General features: G+C 37.7%; 1 protein-coding gene across 2 annotated transcripts in view; it reads left to right on the forward strand.

Moving 5' to 3' along the window:
- The window catches only part of MYO1B (myosin IB), a 110134-nt gene that overhangs the window by 79298 nt on the left and 8982 nt on the right, over positions 1–21854 (forward strand). The window contains exons 15-26 of one of the 2 annotated variants that reach the window (XM_015817929.1): positions 427–627; positions 1662–1888; positions 4731–4931; positions 7069–7162; positions 7929–8078; positions 8835–8903; positions 10852–10938; positions 11227–11313; positions 14708–14794; positions 16758–16832; positions 18418–18552; positions 21051–21157. In XM_015817929.1, the coding sequence (XP_015673415.1) occupies positions 427–627; positions 1662–1888; positions 4731–4931; positions 7069–7162; positions 7929–8078; positions 8835–8903; positions 10852–10938; positions 11227–11313; positions 14708–14794; positions 16758–16832; positions 18418–18552; positions 21051–21157 (1520 nt within the window). The remainder of the gene's footprint in view (positions 1–426; positions 628–1661; positions 1889–4730; positions 4932–7068; positions 7163–7928; positions 8079–8834; positions 8904–10851; positions 10939–11226; positions 11314–14707; positions 14795–16757; positions 16833–18417; positions 18553–21050; positions 21158–21854) is intronic. The other variant, XM_015817930.1, reaches the window with a different exon arrangement.

A 21854-nucleotide genomic window follows, 5' to 3' on the forward strand; every position in this document is an offset into this window, starting at 1 on the left:
ACGGTAATGTATGGCTTTTTTAAGTAAGCTATGATCCATCTTTATGATGGTACATCTATCTTCAGAAGAATGGCGAAAGATAGACGTTCACATCCTGGGAAAGTAGACAGGAAACCTCTTAGAAGGCTTGAACAGGAAGGTCCAATCTTAATATTTCCGTTTCATCTATGCTGTATGTTTTTTACAGCAATTATTTTGTATTCGGGTGAATAATATTTAGAAATATTATTTCTGCTCGTTATATTCTGTTCATAGTTTGCTTGAGGCTTGTTTACGTGATCTAAATCAGTAGATAAAAAAAATTGGGTTTATTGAAATCTGATTCACTTTTTTCATTGTGGTGCAATCAAGTGTAAATACTTCTTAAAACATATGATAGAATATTTATGTCCTAATAATAAAATGAACTGTTATATTACCCAACAGAACCAGAATGGAATAATAGCTATGCTAGATGAAGAATGTCTGCGGCCAGGGGCTGTTACTGATGAAACCTTCTTAGAAAAATTGAACCAGATCTGTGCTACTCACCAACATTTTGAAAGCCGGATGAGCAAATGTTCACGTTTCTTGAACGATACTTCCCTCCCACACAGTTGCTTCAGAATTCAACATTATGCTGGCAAGGTAAGGTATTCCAATAACCTTGAATATTTGAAAACATGTTTGCTTTTGACATTCCCCCCCATCAAAAAGATAAAGGTTTAAATCCCATGAAATATTACCCCAATAGGATTGACCTTCCCCATTCGCTTCAGCAGAAGGGTATGTTGCGGAGAAGCAACTAGAACTAAGGAGAAACTTCCTGACAGTTAACCAGTGGAACAACCTGCCTCCAGAATGCTCCAACACTGGAAGTTTTTAAGAAGAGACTGGACAGCCATTTGTCTGAAATGGTATAGGGTTTCCTGCCTGAGCAGGGGTCCAAGGTCCCTTCCAACTTTTATTATTATTATTATTATTATTATTATTATTATTATTATTATTATTATTATTATTATTATTATTATTACTCCATTGGTCCAAGAATTACAGCTGGTGGGGTCCAGGAGCAGAGCCTTTTGTGCTGTGGCCCCCACCCTATGGAACATTATGCCCCTCAAGATGAGATCCACTTGTCCTTCTGAAAGGGCCCCAAAACCAGGTTCTGCCAATTGGCTTGGGAGCCTTCCACCCTGAAGGTGGTTGGTGGAATAAGATGAAGATCTCACTTCCACCCTATTTTTGTTTGGGTTCTTGGTTTTTGTTAACTTTTAATATTTTTATTGTTTTATATTCTTGTTTTATGATATTGTAAGCCTCTCAAAATCACTTGACCATGAGATGGGTGGCATATAAATTTAATAAATAAATAAAAGTAGGGTAGACCTGAGAGACACAGCTTGCATTGATGAGTTGCCTTTGGTGGTTTTCATTCCAATACTTCCACAAATATTACAGCAATTTCAGACCTGAAGCGAGATGTACAATTTAACATCCTTTCTTAGAGTAGAAACTTCTGAACTACAATAAGGCCTCAAAGTGATGGAATTTTATTATAGTTAAGGTTGGCTATACAAAGATAATCATTCGGATAATGTGATCAATTTGTTCTTGGTGTGTTTTTCCCCTCCCAGAATTGATTACCTTTGCTTATTTAGATTCTTGGTTTACTGTTTTAGGTGATGTATCAGGTAGAAGGATTTGTTGACAAGAATAATGACCTGCTTTACCGTGATCTGTCCCAAGCTATGTGGAAGGCCAACCACTCCCTCATTAAAGCACTATTTCCAGAAGGAAACCCTGTCAAGATTAATTTAAAGAGGCCACCAACAGCAGGTTCCCAGTTCAAAGCCTCTGTGGCAACATTGATGAGGAATTTGCAAACCAAAAATCCCAATTATATCAGGTAAAGTTCAGGAAATGAAGTAAATTGTGCTTGCAACAATGGTAATCTTTAATTCATACTCCAAAGGACAGCATGAAAGAGAGTGATTTATTTATATCAGCTGAATATAATTTAGTTGGAAAAGAAGTATTTTTTTAATTAATTGACTTTTATATGTCCCAGCTTTAAATTACAAAAAGACTTTTGTGAATGTTTATAGTATCTCAACTGAGTGGATATGATTGTGCTTTATCTGATCTTTTTCCCCCCAAAGATGAAGGGGAGAATCTCACCATAGAGTAATGGTTCTTATTGCTCTATATTTATAAAATTACTGCAACCATAATTGATAGTTTGCTATAATCAGATTTTTTTGTTGTGCTGTAAATGATACTTCTTTTTGTGCTGAAGGTTTTACTTTATGGTCATCTGGGGCATCAGTATTTTACTATGGAATTGTTTTCATGGTAGTTCTAATTCAGCTAATAAGACAGTAGGACTTATCCATTTAAAAATCTGACTTTTATTAACACTGACTCAAACTAAATAGAACAACCATGGATTCTTTTGAATGTTGAACGTATCTATAACATAATATATCAGATTGAGTCTCCCATCACATTGAACCATGCTTCACACATTACATTTAACCAGAAATCAGAGTTGGGCCAACCAAGAGCCATGTGTGCCTTCAAAAACACTTATATTATAGTTTCCAGAATCTCCCAGGATTGTGCAGCTGAAATTCAACAGTAACTTGCCAAGAGATTTAAGCAGGGCTTTTTTTGTCATAGAACGCCCAGAACGGAGTTCCGGCACCTTTTTTGGATGGAACCTTGTAGGGGTAGACAAGGTGGTTTTATGACGTGTGTGAGTTCCAGCACCTTTTTTTTTTTTTTTTTTAGAAAAAAAGCACTGGATTTAAGTACAACTGATTAAAAAAAAAAAAGTTAGCCCTGCCCACACAGGAGTGTCATGTCCTTAACCTATTCCTGTCTCTAAGGTTGCTGAAAACTGTATTATCAGAGAAGTGTAGCCTGGCCAAAGAAAAATTGCCTTTGTGAGACATAAAATCTTTTGTGTGGTGTTGCTGCTATGTCTTAAATGTGACATATATATATTTCCAAGGGCTAGGAGTGAAATCAGAAGTGACTAATAAGGTTTTCCAAGAACTTTATGTTTTCATTTGAGAATTCTCTCCTTCCAATTCTTACTTAATATGACATTTTTCTAACTGCCCATGTGCTCAGAATGTGGCTGTCCGTAGATTTTAATTTCTTCAGATTAAGCAATTTTATTAGGAGTTTATAAATCATCATCTTGTTAAAGGAAGTTATAGCTCAACTTGGGAAAAACCTAAAACCACCAACTAAATACAATGTTCTTTCAAAATATGGAACATTGCAATCTTGGAAAAATGCATTGAGCTTAAAATGATGAATCTGCTCTGTAAAAAAAAAAAAAAAAGCTTCCTTGGTTACTATAGTCTTTCCCTGGATATGAAAAAGCAGAATATTATAACTTTAGAAAATTATTTTTATGGAATACATTGGAATACATTTTAGAGAGAATAACAAGTTGCTAATAATATGATCAAGGGAAATGTGCTTTCATCCAATGCTTTTTTTCTTAAAAAAAACCAAAAGTGCCGGAACTCACACACGTCATACAACCCGCCTTGCCTACCCTACAAGGTTCCATCCCAAAAAGGTGCTGGAACTCCGTTCTGGGTGTTCTATGAGGAAAAAAGCCCTGCTTTCATCTATATCTACCCTAATGGAGGACGTAAAATCTTGTATAACATATTTTAGAATACATTGTATAGAATTTTGTATGTTGCAGTATACAAATTCATGAAAGTTGTACATTTATTTGTGCAATTCACTGAGCTTGATCTAGATATAATCGAGATTTCCATGGAAAGTTGATGTTTCTGCAGAGGCTCTCATTGGCATAGGGAGAATGTACAGTATATGGCAGGTTTTTTCTTTCAGGTCTCTCTAGCTCCTTAGAGGATTACACTTTCTAGGTGATGAAGTAGAGCACATACATTTTTCATCCCCCTCCCCTTGTCAGAGAATGTTCCCCGCATCAAGGGACAAACTCTACTTCTAAGCTAAAATAGATGAATAAACTATAAATAATGTTTCTGTGATTGTAAAACAGTTTTACATACAACAGTTTCAGATAACTTCTATCCAGTCTCCATCCTTCCATTTTTGGGGAAGGTTATTGAAAGGTGGTTGGCATTGAGCTGCAGAGAGCCTTGGATGAAACATATCATCTGAACCCTTTCAGTCAGGATTCAGGCTGGGGTTCAGTACCAAGGTGGCATTGGTTCTCTTGTGAGTGAACTCTGGAGAATTCAGGAAGGTTGATCCTGTCCTTCCTGGATCTCTCAGCAGCTTTTGATACCATCAGTCATGGTCAGGTTCAGGAGCTGGGAGAGGGAGGCACTGTTTTATGGTGGCTTTCCCCTTTTTCTGTGGTCAGTTTCAGTTGGGAGGGGAGATGATAGTCTCTAGGCCCCTGCAGTGTGGGATCCCTCAGGGTTCAGGTCTCTCTCCTCTCCTCTTTAACATTTACATGAAACTGCTGGGTGAGATCATTTGCCAGTAATGTGGTGCAATATCATCAGTAGGATGATGTTACCTAGTTATACACATCTCCACCCCAGTCAGGCAAGTGATGCAATCACAATGCTGACTGGGTTCCTGGAGGCCATAGGATGGGGAGAAGTCAATTTTAACTCAACATTTTGAATAAATTAAAAATAAAATAAACATTTCTAACAAAATTGGTGGGAGTAATAGATTTCTGTTCTATGTACTGCACTTTTTTCAGCAAACTCTTTGATTTGCAGATGTATTAAACCTAATGACCAAAAAGCAGCACACATCTTCAGTGATGCTCTTGTGTGCCATCAAGTTCGATATTTGGGTCTGCTGGAAAATGTCCGAGTCAGAAGGGCAGGTTATGCATTCCGTCAAACCTATGAGCCTTGCCTAGAAAGATACAAAATGCTTTGCAAAGAGACATGGCCACAATGGAGAGGACCCGTGAGGTAAGAATGACTAGAAATACATGCATCCTGGTACAGACATAACATGGATTGCTTAGCTCTGGTTAAACAGTTCAGATTGAGCTACAACACTGCGTATTCCTTCTGCTGTGACAGTTCAGAAAGTATCTGAAACTATGATTTGAGTATTGCTGGCTTAAAGATAGAGAAAACCATTCAGTCAGGGTTATGTTCAGCAGAGAGTAGATCAGTGTGAACAAAGAAAGCAAAATAATACATTCCAAGCTACAATCCACAACCATGGTTAAGGATCTTGTAGCCTTTTCCTTCCATTGACCTAGTGAAACCAAAGGAGTGCCTCTGTGTCACTCATTATTGATGCCTGTTTCTTGCCTATCATAGATTGTTAAATACATCTGGAGTAAAGGCAATGACATCATTGTTTCAGGAGACAGCTTTGCATGTTGCATGCAAATTCCTAATACAAGTTAAAGGGTTATGCAAAATTGAACTTAGCTTCTCTTTTTTTTTTTTTTTGAGGCAATCTATTTGCACTTGCAAACCGAGCGGTTCAAAAGCATGCAAAAGCAAGTAGATAAATAGGTACCACTTTGGTGGGAAGGTAACAGTGTTCCGTGCGTCTTGGCGTATAGTCATGCTGACCACATGAACACAGAAATGTTTTCGGTCAACGCTAGCTCCCTCAGTTAAGAAACGGTGGTAAGCACCGCCCCATAGAGGCGGACTGGACATTGGAAACTTTTATCTTTATTTGCACATGGGTGTGGAAAGTGGCAAGAAGGACATGTAAAAAATGCTCTAAGACAATTATGTTTTCATTTTTATATTACATTTTTTTAATATTTGGGGAGGGTTTTCCTCACCTTTCCTCATGTTTTGTGTAATTGTTGGTAGCCTTTCAGTGTTAATTGTACTTTATAACTATATTCAATGGTACTTTATATATATTAGTCTGCTCTAAAATACATATTTCAATAGAATATAAACAGATATTTTGAATAAATATGGTAGCACTTAGTCTACCTTTGTTAACCACATGGTTGGATCTGGTTAGCGCTTGGGCGAGAGACTAGCTGGGAAATTAAAAAGAAAAAAATCCTGGACTGCCAAGAAAACCATATGTCTAAAAAATCTAACTCTCAGTCATTATCACCAGAATGTCTATTCAGTGGCTACCATTTTCATAGTTGGACAGTTTTTCTAAAACCCTGAGATGTAAACATTTTTGGCTAATTTTTAAAAAGTGTTTATATAGCAAAGCTATCTTTTCATAAAATGCTGGATAATACTGTCTTTTCCCAAAAGTAAAACCTACCCGACAATAAGCCTAGGTTGATTTTTGGGTGTGGGCCTAATATAAGCCATATCCCAAAAATAAGCTCTAAAAATCAAGCTAGGGCGAGGGTTGGGGTGTTGAGCTACTCACGTGCCCCGCACCCACTTACTGTATTTTTCCGACTATAAGATACACCCTTGTATAAGACGCTCTGGCAGGCGAGTTTCTCCGCACCGATCAGCTGTTCGGCGAAGTGCCGAACAGCTGAGCCGGCAAATCCGGAAGTTCGGCTGGCCGACGATCTTGCCCCCTCTCCCCTCCTGTTAGTGGCAAGCCCACAGGGGCTTGACACCTGCACCAGGCGGCATGGCAACCCACACAGGCATGCCCTGGGCTGCGGAGGTTACCATTATTTTTCCATGTATAAGACACTGCACTTGTATAAGACGCACCTGATTTTTGAACAGGGTGTTTGGAGGAAAAAAATAACGTCTTATACATGGAAAAATACATACCTTGCAGCCATGCCTCTCCTTGCCAGCCCACTTCTTCTGCGGCATCCCCAGGCCTGCATTTTGCAGTCAGGCCTTTCAAGAAGGCCTCTGCAGCCAATAACCGAGCTATGGATTCAATCCATAGCTCAGTTCTGCAAGGCCTCTTCAGCCGAAAACTGCAGAGGCCTTGCAGAAAGGCCTTTGACTGCAAAAATGCAGGCTGGAGCTCCATTCTCAGCTGCAGAATGAAGCTGCTCCTTTGGCTGCAGAAGAAGTGGGCCGGCTGGGCGGGGCTGTCGCCGGAAAAGACACTCCCCCCCCAAGTTTAACATATAAAAGAAAGACTTTTCACAAAGATGTTTTGTATTTTTGTTTGTTTGCCTTTTAGAATCGGTGTAGAGGTCCTTTTTAATAAGCTGGAAGTCCCTGAAGAAGAATACTCTTTGGGTAGATCAAAAATATTCATCCGCAATCCAAGAACCGTACGTGAAGTAATATTCCTCACTTTACACAAATTATTTGAATACAGGTCATCCTCTATTTTATTTCAATTAGGATGCTAGAATTTTAATTTGATTGACGCAATGAAGGGCAAAATTAATTAGCTTGGGAGGGGGAACCAAGATGGCGGTTAATGAAGCAGCATTATTTTTATCGTTGTAGCATAAAAATATATGCTTTAATGTTCCTCAAAACTTTATGAACTCCAGACAAGAATAAAGAGATGTATGGACAGATACATAGACATTGCTTATGTCTGTTTGTCTCTGTCTCTCTCCCCCCCCCCCCCGCCACACACAAAGAGGATGATAATAATCTTACCAGTTTGGACTGCAGATGGAGACAATCATTTTAATATTTTCTGCAGACTCCTTGAAAACTATATCAGATAAAAACTAGCACATCGGAAAGTGAATTCCATCCTAGCTTGTTCTATAAGCATAATCATCTGTAATAATAATAATAAAAATTAAATGTGATTCCCTCCATCTAAAGGCTGAAATTGTGACATTCTCTTTGCTTCTTCCATAAACTAGGTCTAAAATAGATCAGACTAAAAAAAAAAGCATAAATTCTAAAAGTCAACTGTTGAGTTTCATAATTGAACCAAAGGAATTAGTACACCAAGACTTGGTATTTTAGACAACACACCAATCTAAATTTCTTTAGAGAACAAGGTACTTTTATTGTAAATATGTATTGGTTTTTATTTTTATGTTCCTTTTTTCTTTCCCCAAATCTGCACAGCTTTTCAAATTAGAAGACCTAAGAAAACAACGTCTTGAGGATTTGGCTACCTTAATCCAAAAAATTTACAGGGGCTGGAAGTGCCGCACGTATTTCCTTCTCATGAAAAAAAGTCAGATTGTGATTTCCGCCTGGTATAGAAAATATGCGGTAAGATGGGATTTTATTTGTTGGGTTCTGTTTCTGTCCCTTCAGGATGACAGTAATTTAAAAAAGAAATGCTAACATCATGTCCAATGAATTAAAAAAGTAATGGAAAGTTAAAATGCACATTAGTTTGGATACTCTGATTTGGATTTTGATAGATTAAGGCATTGTTATAATTTAATAATGATAAGACAGTTGCTTAAGTAATAGCTCACTGTAGATTTTTCTCTTGGTTATAAATAACACTTTGAATTTAATTTGAAAAGTAAACAAGTTTCTTGGTTATGTCTTATTGCTAGGAAGTATGTTTGGGAAACAGCAGCTTTTAAGCTTGTAAACAGAAAGGTTGAAATAATGGGGGAAAAAAATCAGTGTTCTCTCACTGCAGCTACAACAAAACCATTGTTAATTAAAACATGGATTACATGCCTCTTATTTAGTTATTAATCATGCTAATTATTGACCATAATTTAATTGTTTGCAGTTGATTCATGGTCATGGTCAAAGTGGTATAGGGCTATTTTTGCAGAGGTATGCTTCTAGAAGCAACTGTATTTAGAAGCAGGCATTCTCAAGGATCATCCCATAAAATATACATCACAATAAAACCATTGAAGGGATTGTGTGTTGCAGTGTACTCTGTAGACTTTCTTAGATAGCATAGAAACTGAATGAAAATGTGTGCAGTTTATTTAGTAACACAGTATTTTAAAACTCAACACGTTTCTATATGCACATACTTTATTTTTTTTAATACAGCAACAAAAGAAGTACCAGCAGATCAAGCGCTCTGCCATCATTGTACAGTCTTACATCAGAGGATGGAAAGTGAGTTTAGAGAATGGCTTCAGTAGACTTTCTTTTCTTCCACTGTATGAGTTCAATATAGGATTTTGAGTGAGGTACCCCAGTGTCAAGGAGTCACCATGCATGGGCTGATGTAGCTCTGAGCTGTATTTCTTACCATAGTGCATTCTTCAAATTAATGCCAGAGAAATCTGGTGTAAAAAATCTGGATTTTTTTTTTGTAGCATGAACATTTGCTTAAAAGAAAAATTTAAATTTAGTGTGCTAAGCTCAGCTAGAACTGTGTTTTAAAATGTTTACTAGCCACCCCCAAAACTTGCCAAAACATTTTTATTTGCTCTTAAATGAATGTGTCAGGCCCAAAACCAAGAACGAAACATGGCGAATCTTCCAAGCTGAATTCATTGTTTCACATCTATAAACAAAATCTTGCCAGACTGAGGATTCTACTATCTGCATTTACAATATACTCTGTGAATTATTAGGGAGGGACTGTCTTCACCCTCTTTCTCTCATACATAATATCTGGCTGAGTTGCCTCTTCCTCTTCTGGAATACACCGCTATTTTCTGGGGATCCACCTCCTTATTACATTCCATGATTGCCATGGTTATTTGGTCTTTAAAAGAGAAAAAGTGTACATCTCCTGGCTACAAAAAGATTTCTATGGAGATTCTCAGTCATCCAGGTCATGGTAGTCTCAGAGGTGCTTTTTCAAAAGGCAATTGGACTTTCTTGTTTTTCCCATCACTTTAGAAACCTAAAATTATGTTATTGGAGAGCATGGGGCATAATATCAACCAGTTATATTTTATCAGAAACCGAAACATTTATTTTTCTGTAAGATACTCTGCCACTACCTCCCCTATCCTGAGTTAAATAAATAAATAAATAAGAATACCAATTTGGTCTAAAGTGCTGGACTAGGAACAGAAAAACCTGGATTGTAGTCCTTCCTCAGACACAGAAACCAAATAGGTAACTTTGGGCAAATCCCTTTGTGTCACCCTAGGAAGATGACACGGACAATCCATCTGTAGAAATGGTGCCAAGAAAACTCTAGGAACATGTTCAGGCAGTTGCTAGGAATCAAGCCTGACTTGAAGGCAGCATCTCTCACATCCCAAAAGTAATTAATACTGCCATTAGACACATTGTCCTCTTAATACATTTCCATTGTCAATTCAGCTTCTTGGATCAAATGCTTGATTTGCAAATAGGCAACCAGTGGCAAGGTTGTAGAAATGCAACTAGGCCATGTCAATTTTAATTCTTGCCTCAGTGGTTAAATAACTATCACAGCCCATCCAGCTTTTTGTGCCAAAAGAATCTAAGTGCAAAACTAATCAAATAAAAGGGAATGTGGTTGGAATTATGCTTAAAATAACCTGCTCCCCCCCCTTTTTCCCATTTTCATTTAAAATCTTGGTATAATCTGCGTTGCTTGCATCTATTTATTGTTTTTAAAACGAGTGGTTGTGGTTTAAAATTCCATGTCAGCAGCAGAATTCAATGAGTCTGGAAAAGCTAGTTTAGGCACCAGTCCTACTCAAGTACCAGTAATATCTCATAGGCAACAAAAGCTATCTCCTCCCCCCATCCCCAGCTCTAGTTTTACAAATTTTGAAAGTTTGTAATATTTTTAACCTTGCATGCTGGGGCACTAAGCAGAATTGCACAGAGTCAGAGGCTTTAATTAAAATAGCGATGAAGCCTTTATAACCCTTTAGAGCAGACATGTCAAACTCGTGACATCACATGACGTCGTGCAACGTATCGGGACAGTTTTGCCATTGCTGGCAATGGGGTGGGTGCGGCTTCTGCGTGACGCATCCGGCCCGTGGGCCGGCAGTTTGACACCCCTGCTTTAGAGAGATGGGGTAAACATGTGAACACTTCCTCACTGCAGATTTTTTGTGCAATTGGGTTTTTCAATGCTAACTTGAGGGCATGGGGTTTTGCTTCACAGGCTCGAAAGCTGCTTCGTGAACTGAAGCACCAGAAACGCTGTGAAGAAGCTGTTACAACCATTGCAGCCTATTGGCACGGAGCTCAGGTAAGAAAAAGCTGACAGGTCTTTGTTTCCTAGTCACCTCATGGTACAAAAGGTGTCTAGATAGACCGTAGAAATGTTTTTCCAGCTGCTTAATTTATCAACATTTGGATCTGACCTCTTTTGCGGCTGTACTTTTAAACAGATTTCAGTCTAGCTGGTAAAGGTTCTACGTTGATTCAGTATGAAATCTTTTCGTCTTTCTCTTTCACTTCCTCGTTCCATCGGGAAATTGAAGCAAGCCTTTTCTCTCTCAGAATGTTCTGTAATTCATTTTCAAATACATCACAGGCCCGAAGGGAACTGAGGCGGCTGAAGGAGGAGGCTAGGAATAAACTTGCTATTGCAGTTATTTGGGCTTACTGGCTTGGATTAAAGGTACTACATGCAAGTGTCATGTGCCCCTCCCTTCCTTACCCAAATTGCCTACCCGTTAATTAGTAAAAAGGATTCCTAATCATTTTTACTAAGCTATTACACCTGAGCACCTGATTGCTGGTAACCTCTATTCTAACCTTCTCCCAGCTTAACCTGAAAATCATCCCTACTAAAAAATATTCCAAGCATGCCATTTTCTAGATAGGACTAATTGCTTGTTTATTAAGCCAGAAAATGATTAGACTAGTGGCTCTAAAATGTATTTTACTAAACTGAAATGTTTCAAATAATGTTTAGGAGAGTGCTCATGCAATAATATTTGTATAGGTTCCTAAACTAAGGCTCTATTACAAAATGTAACTGCATTAATTAATTTCATAATGTCCCTATAGTCTAAGTGCATCTTAATATCTAAGAAACAGGGGTTTTTTTTCAACCCACACAAAACACTGTGATATAATTTTCTTATTACATGTATATTTTTTATTGGAGAATATGACCAAGAGCTATGTGGCACGTGAGCCAAGAATCCTACCAATCCCAATTAAAGAGCCAGTTCAGGACTTTGCAACTTAGTGTATGAAGTTGTGTGTTGTGTTAAGGGTTCGGATATTATGGTTGAAATCATTTCTAGTGTGGCCAACAATTTGCTGTTACTGGTTGCCACAGCATTTAGCTTTTTTTCAAATTTCATACACATCAGCTCATATCTTAAGGATTGTCTGCAATTGCCCTTTTATCAAGTTGCAACCAAAATGTAGAATTAGTGACAAAATGTGGTCTGTTAAATTCCTGTGAGCATTACATATTTCACAGCAGGAAGGTTTCCCCCTTCCCCCCCCCACTCCATGTGATGACCATTGAAAGTCAAACAATATAATATGGAAAATGTTCTTACATGTGGAGAAATTGCATGGTTTGTGCTCAGATTTGGGGGAAGTGCATAGGAAATGATGGCAGAGCTGATCATAGTCAATTGTTGCTTTTAGCAAGAATACCGTGGAAAGATTGCATGTTGGTATTGGAGGATGGAGAACTTTAGATGCTATTGTTTGGTTAAACACGTTAGACCTGACACGGTCGCTTAACAACCAGAGTTGGGAGAGCTCAAAATTGCAATCATTGAGTGAGGCAATCATATGCTTACCTTGCTTAATGACTGTTATGATTTACAACCCAAATTCCAGGCTCAGTTGTGGTCATAAGTTGAGGACAACCTGAATAGGTATGATTTAGTAGTACATAATAAGGCTCTATGAAGCTTCAAAGGGTTGTTTTGCTTTGATGAAGCCTTCTCCTCCAGTACTACCAAGAGCTATCAGACTAGGCAGTTTCCACAAATGCTGTGAGATTCCACATGGTACTATATGTGCTGAAGTGGTTGGCACAAATTGTCTTTGCCATGTATTGAAAGCCTTGTTGAATGGGTGGCCTCAATAAATGCCGTTCAGTTGCCTATGTTGTACATCAGAATGGCTAGTTTGGAGCCTTCTCAGCAGCTGCTGAATTTTATTATATATATATTTTTTGAGTTGGATGGATTCACTGGCATAACAGGCAAATACTGCAGTCCATGCCTATGCCAGCTAACTTAGAGCCTCCTCTGGACCAATGGCCCTTGCACTCTTCAAAAACTCTGATTAGTACTGTAAAAAAGGTGAGCAGCACCTCTTCTGGAAGTTGACTTTTTAGTGATTGGTACGGAACCAGAAATGTGTGCTAGAACTATTCAACCATGAAAAACTTTGGCTACCGCTGGGAGAGAATGCTGAGAAGCACTGGATAACTTTTTTTTTAGTGAACAAATCACATTACTTCCAGAACTCAACATACTGGCTGCATCAAAGTACTGTATATCCACCTTTCTTCACACAGAGCTAATAGAAATTGATGTTCGATATAAAGTACTATTTCTATTGAACCAAAAAAGCAATACTAATGGAAGTTAAAGCTATCTGCATCCTGATAATTTGCTGCAGGTAGTATTTAATGTAACACTTTGCTTTATTTGAGAGTTCAATGGCGACACGTAGCATTAGGATTTCATTGAGTTAGAGAATTGTGAAGAGAGATTTATTTCACACACATGGTTGTGCTGATTGGATGATTAAACTGAAATATTTGAACATTTCTCATCTAAAGTAAAGGAAGTCTATGGAGATTCTCAGTCATCCAGGTCATGGTTGTCCCAAAAGTGCTGTCTGAAAGTTTAGTTGCTTTTTGAAAAAACACCTTTGGAATAAAGTAAAGGAAGTTGATAACAACCAATCCCTTACTATGAGAAAATGTGCAAAGATATTATATTATTTGGGGATTGTAGGGCTCTAAATCATAGCAATCAGCAAGGCTTTTGTCCTTTTTATAAAAAAATCTTGAATAGAATCCAGCCACCCAGACAGGCAAGACATCAGAATATAAACTGACAGCAAACAGCACTCCTTACTAGCACTGATATGTTATCTAGTTAGGGTAATGTCTGCAAGAAAAAAAGCAAGCTCAGAGAGCACCAAGGACCCCTCAAAAACAAGAAAGTCCAGTTGCCTCATGAAAAAACATCTTTGGGACTACTATGACCTGAATGACTGAGAATCTCCATAGACATGTGTTTCTTTCTATTCAAAATACATCGGAATGACTTAAACAATAGGTTATGCTTTACACAGAGCTCTTTTAAACAGCAAAATTTGCAAGGCAAATCTCTTATAGACAAACCAACGTTTCAGAATTCTAGGTCCCTGGCTATGTCTATTGCTGCTGGTATCCAGCGAGTAGACATCTGTTCTCCACTAATACTAAAGTACAAATGTGATCAATAAATGTCTTTAAATAAAATATCAAAAGGAGTATCAGAAAACCCTATAGAGAACACAGATACTTTTTTTTTAAAGAAAAGTTTATTCCATTGCTGCTATACCCTGAAAATATTATGACTGAGACATGGTATTCATTGCATATCTTTTGTGACTACCCCTCCCCCCTTTGAGAAAAATGCATTGATAAAATAAAATACAATTTTAAAAAATGAAATAAAATGAAAGAAGGTCAATTTGTGCTCTAAACTGGTTTTCTTCAGATACTTGTCATTGTTGAATGGACTTCATAAGCTGGTTTCTAATATTTTAGTCTGAATTAACTTCCTGTTGGGCCGTGATTCTGCAAACGTTTTTTCACTATTCACCCTTTGGTAATGCCCTATATGAGAATGCTACTACCACTTATTCTTCAGATGTGCCTTGGGGAAGTAGCTTTCCACTCAATCTTCACACTGGCACGCTGGGGTTCCACGGGTTGCCTATTGCTCTTTCATCTGTTCTGCCAGGGGGAGCATTCTCTTTCTCATCATGGTTCTTTCTGCACCAGGCTGTCTCTGTGATTCACTATCTAAACATTTTAGGCTCGGAGGGAGTTGAAACGCTTGAAGGAGGAGGCTAGGCGTAAGCATGCTGTGGCAGTCATATGGGCTTACTGGCTTGGACTAAAGGTACTCTCTTAAACAACTCCCTTATGTTAATAGTAATCTCAATAAAGCGTGGCATCTATCTACTAACACATAATAAACTTCTGGGGCTGTGGGCTGTAACAAGCATGAATCTCTAAGGGAATTGGTGTTTTTTTTCTGTGATCTTTAAAAAAAGTCTTGTATGTTTTTAAACAGATAATGTATTATAAGCTGTACATTTATGCGTCTACATTATTGCACACAAATTTCTGAATATATTCAAATAAGTACATTAATCGTATTTTGGAATTAAGTAGGAAAAAAGTTAAATGTGATTATTGGACATTTGGGGGTCTTGCTCTATAGGAGTTTGGATTGTATATTGAAGTGATGGTCAGAGTTGTTAGTTGTGTTAAATCACACAAATCTTGACAAATGTCTTCAAGTGGACCTACCCCAATCTAATTTGGGGTGAATAGTAGTGATTTCTGCAGGAGGCTCTTTCCCAACAAAGTGCATTTTCCACCAGCAGCACGTAAGGTGCGGGGCCTGTTTAGAGAAAATGGAGAAGGTAAATACATTAATCCAAATTAGAAGTTATTAGATTAAAGCACCCATGTCTATGCCTTTTGGTTGGATTTGTCTGATTCTCCACATATGCAACCTAACAAAAGATGACTAGGACTTACATATACTGTACATCAGTCTTTTTATGGAAGCTTTTTGAAACTGTTTGAAACTCAGGTGACATATTGTTTGTTCCAAACACAATCACACTGAAATGACCTCCGATTGCAGTCTAATTCAATTTTTTCTAGAAGTCAGTTATATATTTGAAAGCACTGCTGCACTGTCCAGACCGTAGGTTTCTGATGCCATGAAAAGTACAACTTTCATACGTTCCCATGGATCCCTACTCCACACTTCTTGTCAGTGAAACATACATGCCTTACAATTCCTTTTACGTACTTGATAATAGGAGCACCATTGCTCTTTCCAGTGTGCTTTCATTGAATTTGGCAAGGTTAACAATTATTTAACTTAGCTTCTATTGTGCCTCTTCAGGAATTGGCCATTGTTTCACTTCAGGTTCCTCCCTTTCCATTGTGTTGTTGAGTTGTGCTCTTAATTGCTGTTTCTTTTCTCTTTTTGATAATTGGACATATAAACTCTGCCCAGCCATAGTGGATTCCGTATGGAACCTAGCAGTTTTAAAATATTCAGAAACTTTAAAAAAAAATTTTTTAAATTATACATAACATAACCCTTAACAATTATACAATATATTGTCTTTTGGCATTTTATTTCCTCTCCATATGGGTTTGTTTGCAATTACATTACATTGATATACCATATTGAAATGAATGGGAAATTTGAACTGACAAATGTCAAGTATAATGTCCCCATTATAAGTTATGGGAAATAACAAAATGCTTCTCCTTTCTAGCATCTCTGCTCTTTTTTTAAAGAAAGAGAAAAGTCAAGATGATATAAGCGACTTTTTTAAAACACTTAATACTTTCTAAAAAAAAAAAAAGCCCATTAGTCCATAATGTAAATGTGTTGTTTTCACATTGAAAAACAGACAGTTGTGGATATGGGAAGTGTCAAACATGCAACTGACTCCCAAATCAATAAGAGCATCGCTGCTGAATCTCTATGTGGCTGTACTTGAAAAATGTTGTATCTTAATGCTTTAAACCCATAATAATAAGGCTCTCAAAATTAGAAACAGTCCTGTTTTAATGTGACTAGAGTCTGGCTTTCTTTATTTCCTACAAGTCGTGTTTTCCAGATATGTAAATATGAAATCAAATTGTGTGTGGTCTAGATTGATTCATAGCCATGTTGTGGGAGAAATCATCTCCACTTTGTTTTATAGCTCTAATGTTAGAAAAAGTTGTCTTTAAACAACTAGTCATAAATTGAAGACTTGTGTGCTAGGATAGCTCCCCATCCCCAAAAGCAAGCTATCTGTTTATTCTGAGATTTTTAACTTAACCAGGTTCGTAGAGAATACAGGAAATTCTTCCGAGCCAACGCTGGAAGGAAAATTTATGAATTTATACTTCAAAAAATTGTAAGTATTTTGCTTGTACAACACTATGACAGTTGTATGAAGATTTTACTTTACAGTATGAGCAAAAAGAAAAGGAAGATTAGTTGAAATACCACTGTGTTTATAATACATAGAAAAGTGAAGAGTGAAGTACCAGAATTGTCTTTGCCACAGGCAAAAGGTACTTTTTTGTAAAATCAAATAATTATCCTGACTTTCATTTTTAACATCTCTCCCTCTAAGGCAGTGATGGCGAACCTTTTAGAGACCGAGTGCCCAAAAACTGGCCCCGCCCCTGCTCCACACCCTGCCCCGCCCCTGCTCTGCCCCCCCATCCCCTGCGCCGCCTGCCCGCAGGGCCACTCACCGCCTCCAGGGCCTGCCGCAGATCGCCCAGGCAGCCCAGCAGCGCTATGGCAGTTATGCCCTCTGCCCGCGCCCTGCAACATCAACTGTGCACAATGGGGTGTGAGGGCAGAGTCTTGTCTATGCTGCCTGGCTGCCATGTCCTTGGCTGTGCTGCTCCGCGTGAGCCACGCTCAGGGGCGACTCTCCTTCAGGGGGCTGCTGGAGAGGAGCGGGTCGTGGGGGGAGGCGAGGCTGGGGCCACGGCACGTGTGCCCACAGAGGGGGCTCCGAGTGCTGCCTCTGGCACCCGTACCATAGGTTCGCCACCACTGCTCTAAGGGTTTTTTTTTTAATACTATTGTCCTGCTTTTATTTTTGCATCTGCTGCTTAAATGTGACATCCCTCAGTCTAAAAGGAAATCAAATCCCCTGAAGCTTTCTAACTGAAATCCAGCAAATGGTCTCCAATTTAGTTAATTTTCTGTAAGGCTTACAAATAAAAGTGATAGATATCATTGCCAAAAAATGAGTACTTTTTTTTCTCCCGGTTATAAATATTTATTTCTATTCTGCTGGAAAAAAAAAGAGAAATAATTATTTATACCAGGAAACTGGTATAACTGAAAATTTAGAATTGGTTTAGACTTCCCATATGTATTAGCACAATACTTCCCTGCCATATCTTTGTTCCAGCTTCTGCAAGAGCCTGAGTTTTTTTTAAAAAAATTATCAAATTTTAAAACCACCCATCTCCCTCACAGGACATAAAAAAACAGTGTATAAAATTTAAAGAGGCAGGCAATGTTAAAAATTAATTAAAAGGCAGAGGGAGGGCTTTCAGGGAGCTAACTAGCACAATGACCACGTGTGCCTATGTGAACCCCAGCAAAGACTGCAGAGCATGTTTTCATGCCTTTCTGGAAGGCCGAGAGAGTGGGGGCCCAACTTATCTCTGGGAGGGAGAATGTTCCAAGGGGGGGGGAATCAACACCAGGGAAAATTCCCTTCCTGGACCCCACCAATTGGAATTCTTTGGCTAACAGGATCCGCAACATACCTTCCTTACCTGACCAGGTAGGACAGACTGAGTTATGGGATGAGGATGGTTCCCTACGTAATCTGACCCAGGCTATGAAGGGCTTTAAAGATACCACTCCATGAAGAGATTTATTTAATCCGTACAAATAAATTTGTAATTATTAAAATGAAGGCTTTTTGAGAAAATAAAATGTTTTTTCTATATATTTTTTTAACCTAGATTCAGAAATACTTTTTGGAAATGAAGAATAAGATGCCTTCTTTATCACCAGTAGACAAAAACTGGCCAGCAAGGCCTTACCTGTTTTTGGATTTAACTCATAAGGAACTGAAGAGGATATTTCATTTGTGGAGGGTAATAATATAATTCTGGAATTAATCATTTATTTTGGTTGTGCTTTTATTAATAGCCTAAGCAAGAAAGCTGAAAATCACTAATAAAAGATGCAAAAAGTAAAGCTTCTCACCATGTTCATGTACTCTGTTTCTATTAAAATTGTTTACCAAATTATACAAAATTCAATGGCTACAACGAAAGTGATTTAAAAGGCATGATTCTATAATTTACATGTAACCTTGGTGTTATTTAGTTCTTAGGAAAGGGGGTATTTATCTTAGTTTGTATATATCCATCAGTGTTATAAGTCAAGGTCACTGTTAAATCCTGTTTACAAAAATCTGGAACTATTTACTAGAATTCAAGCAAAGTCCAACCTGTGATATGGCATATGCAATGTGTTAAAAGTGGAATTCCCCAGACAAATCAGTTGAAACTAGAAATGCAATGTTTGTCCCCCCACACTTGTACTGAAGAAGGTACACATTATAAAGTTTAATTGCTACATGTAGTGGAACCAAAATGAAAAGTGTACCTGATCAAACATTAACCACTTCATTTGTCAATTTTCATATTTTCCTATTAAGATACATTTTATCAAGGCATAGTCATATGTATTCATATATTAATGTATTTTACGAAGTCACAGCAGGTGGTGACACCTAGCTGACCTTGGCTGACCTCAAATAAGTTAAGATCCAAACTAATAAAATCTCAGAAGGCAATATGACATATAATGTGGGCAAGAAAAGTGTGTGTGTATAGATTTCCAGAAAAAGTGTAGTAAACTGAAAACAGCTCTGTGAAAACAGATCTGACAACTGCAGCAGAGACCAAGGAACTGGTGAGTAGACCAGTTCTTTGGAAATCTATGGATAAGGAGAGGATGAGAGATCACCCACATACAGTATGCTCTGGATGGCTACTGCTTCTTGTGAGGACACCACAAAGCAGCAGTTTTCTGCAGGTATGAATGCTGAGAGACAAAGTGATTAGCCATCTTGTTAGCAACTGCAGCATAACCTTTTAAAGGACAGTAAGCTTGCGAATCTTACTTTCTGATTGCTTTGGGAAATTACCTATTAACCAATTTAAAACTATTAAAGACCTTTGGCACCACAAGTTTGAAAAGTCTTCATTGGATTAAGCTTATCTTCAACTCTGAACAAAAGAAAAGTTAATTATAAGGCTAAGAGTTTAAAAAAATGGAAATAAACAGAAAAAAAGCTAAATATGATTTTGATTTAGAATGTTATAAGTAGATTAAGGGTCCAGATAAATTTGGAATATTGAAACTTTTACAATAAAATTTTGGAATTAATTTTACAGAGCAAACAGCTTTTGGTGGGAAAGAGATCTGTTTGGTTTGGAAAGAGATAAAAGGGATAAGTAATTTCAGGATTTAAAAACTAGACATTAGAGGGGAACTAAAGATTTAAGATTTAATCCTATCGGTGCAATAGGACAAAGACGAAGTAAAGAGAAATTAAATTCTATGACAATATTTGAAGTAAAGATTAAGCCAATTAGAAGACAAAGGGAGGAATATAAAGTTGGTTTATTTGATCAAGGTTCAAACAAAATATGTTTTTAGTTCTGACAATTCTTTATGGACTTTCTGCTTACACCAGGACTGAAAAGATGATGCTTTATGGATTTGGCTACTGATAAGGGATGGGATATGGGATGAAGACATAATTGTTTGCAACCACAGAACCGGGGATGGGAGGTGAAGAGTTACTAAATTTGTTTATATGTGTTGTGGTGAAGGTTGAAAGTCATTTCTTTATGTATTTTTGCTTTTATCTTCATTTTTCTTCTCTTTCTTTTTTCTTTCCACTTGCAGCTTTTATCCTTTCTATTTTCTTCTCTTTCTTGAAGCTTACTTTGGTTTAGATTTTACTGTTCTAATCAACATTCTTAATAAAATTATATATAAGAAAGAAGAGAGAAAGAGACTCTGTCTGTGTATGTGTGCACACACACGGACGTGTTTGTGTTTAATCACCAGGAGACAAATTCCATTTAAGAAAGTTTTTATCTTAAAGTAATTAGTTTTAAAACAGCAGGTTCATAAAAAATATTTTAAATGTTCTTTCAGTGAATTTTGTGATAAACATACAGGTAGCCCTCATTTAGCAACCACAATTGGGACAGGCAACTCAGTCATTAAGCAAAGCAGTCATTAAGTGAAACAGTGACTGAGCTTATGATCCTACCTCAACTTTCCCTTACTTTACAGACCTATGGAAGTTGTAAATGCAAGGATTGGGTCGTAAAATTACTTTTTCATCACTGTCATAATTGTGAGTGGCCGCTAAGTGAAGCAGTCGCTAAACAAGGGCCACCTGTACTTTCAGAAGAGAAACAGTAAATGTAAATTGAGAACTGATGTTGACATGGACTGTTAGGTTTATAGTAGCATCTATAAACTGATGTATATCTTAAGCATAGGAAAAGAGCAGTCGGGCTTCAAAGAGGAGTTCTGCAATTCATTTGCAATGCTTTATTTTCAGTGTAAAAAGTACAGGGACCAGTTTACGGACCAGAAGAAGCTCATTTATGAAGAAAAACTGGAAGCCAGTGAACTTTTCAAGGACAGAAAAGCTTTATATCCAGCCAGGTAATGAATTTTGCTAAGGTTGCAACATCATACACCCAGATTGGGAAGAAATTTGCCAGAAAATCCTATCCATCTTTTTTGGGCGAAGATTGCCCCTTTCGAGCCATTGCCAGTTTAGAGATCATCAACATCCTTCCTTGAATATATATACAGTAAATTAATTAATTAGTGTTCTAATAACCTAGTTCTTCCATGCTTTGATAGCTGGAACATTGATATTTAACTTGGTTAGGCATGCACACAAAGCCTGCAAACTAGATTATTAAGTGCGGGTGCTTTGTAGGTTAAAAATGGATGTTGTTTAATCATCTTGATATAAAAATCAATTTAATGTTCTTGCTTCAGTGGGTAAGAAATTGCAAGTTTCAGTTTGGAGAGTGAAGATGCTTACAGGCGCCCTAATAGTTTAACATTTTTAAAATGTTAAACTGCCCACTTAGGTAGGAGCAGAATACCACCATAAAACAGTGCCTCCAGTCCCCTGATCTTTCATGCGGTCCATAAAAATACCATGGTTGATGGTACTGAATTCACCGAAAGGTCTAACGCAAAGACACAAGATGGGTACGGTCTCCCTGTTTATGTCCTAAAAACCTTTTCCAGGATGACCAGTGCTGTTTTCATTCATATCTAGGCCTGAATGGGAATTGAAAGGGAACAGAAAATCAATTTCTTCTATTGTAGTATCCATCTTCTC

Source organism: Protobothrops mucrosquamatus, unplaced genomic scaffold (genome assembly GCF_001527695.2).
Source record: "Protobothrops mucrosquamatus isolate PMUCROS unplaced genomic scaffold, P.Mucros_1.0 scaffold656, whole genome shotgun sequence".
In the NCBI taxonomy this organism is placed as follows: Eukaryota; Metazoa; Chordata; class Lepidosauria; order Squamata; family Viperidae; genus Protobothrops; species Protobothrops mucrosquamatus.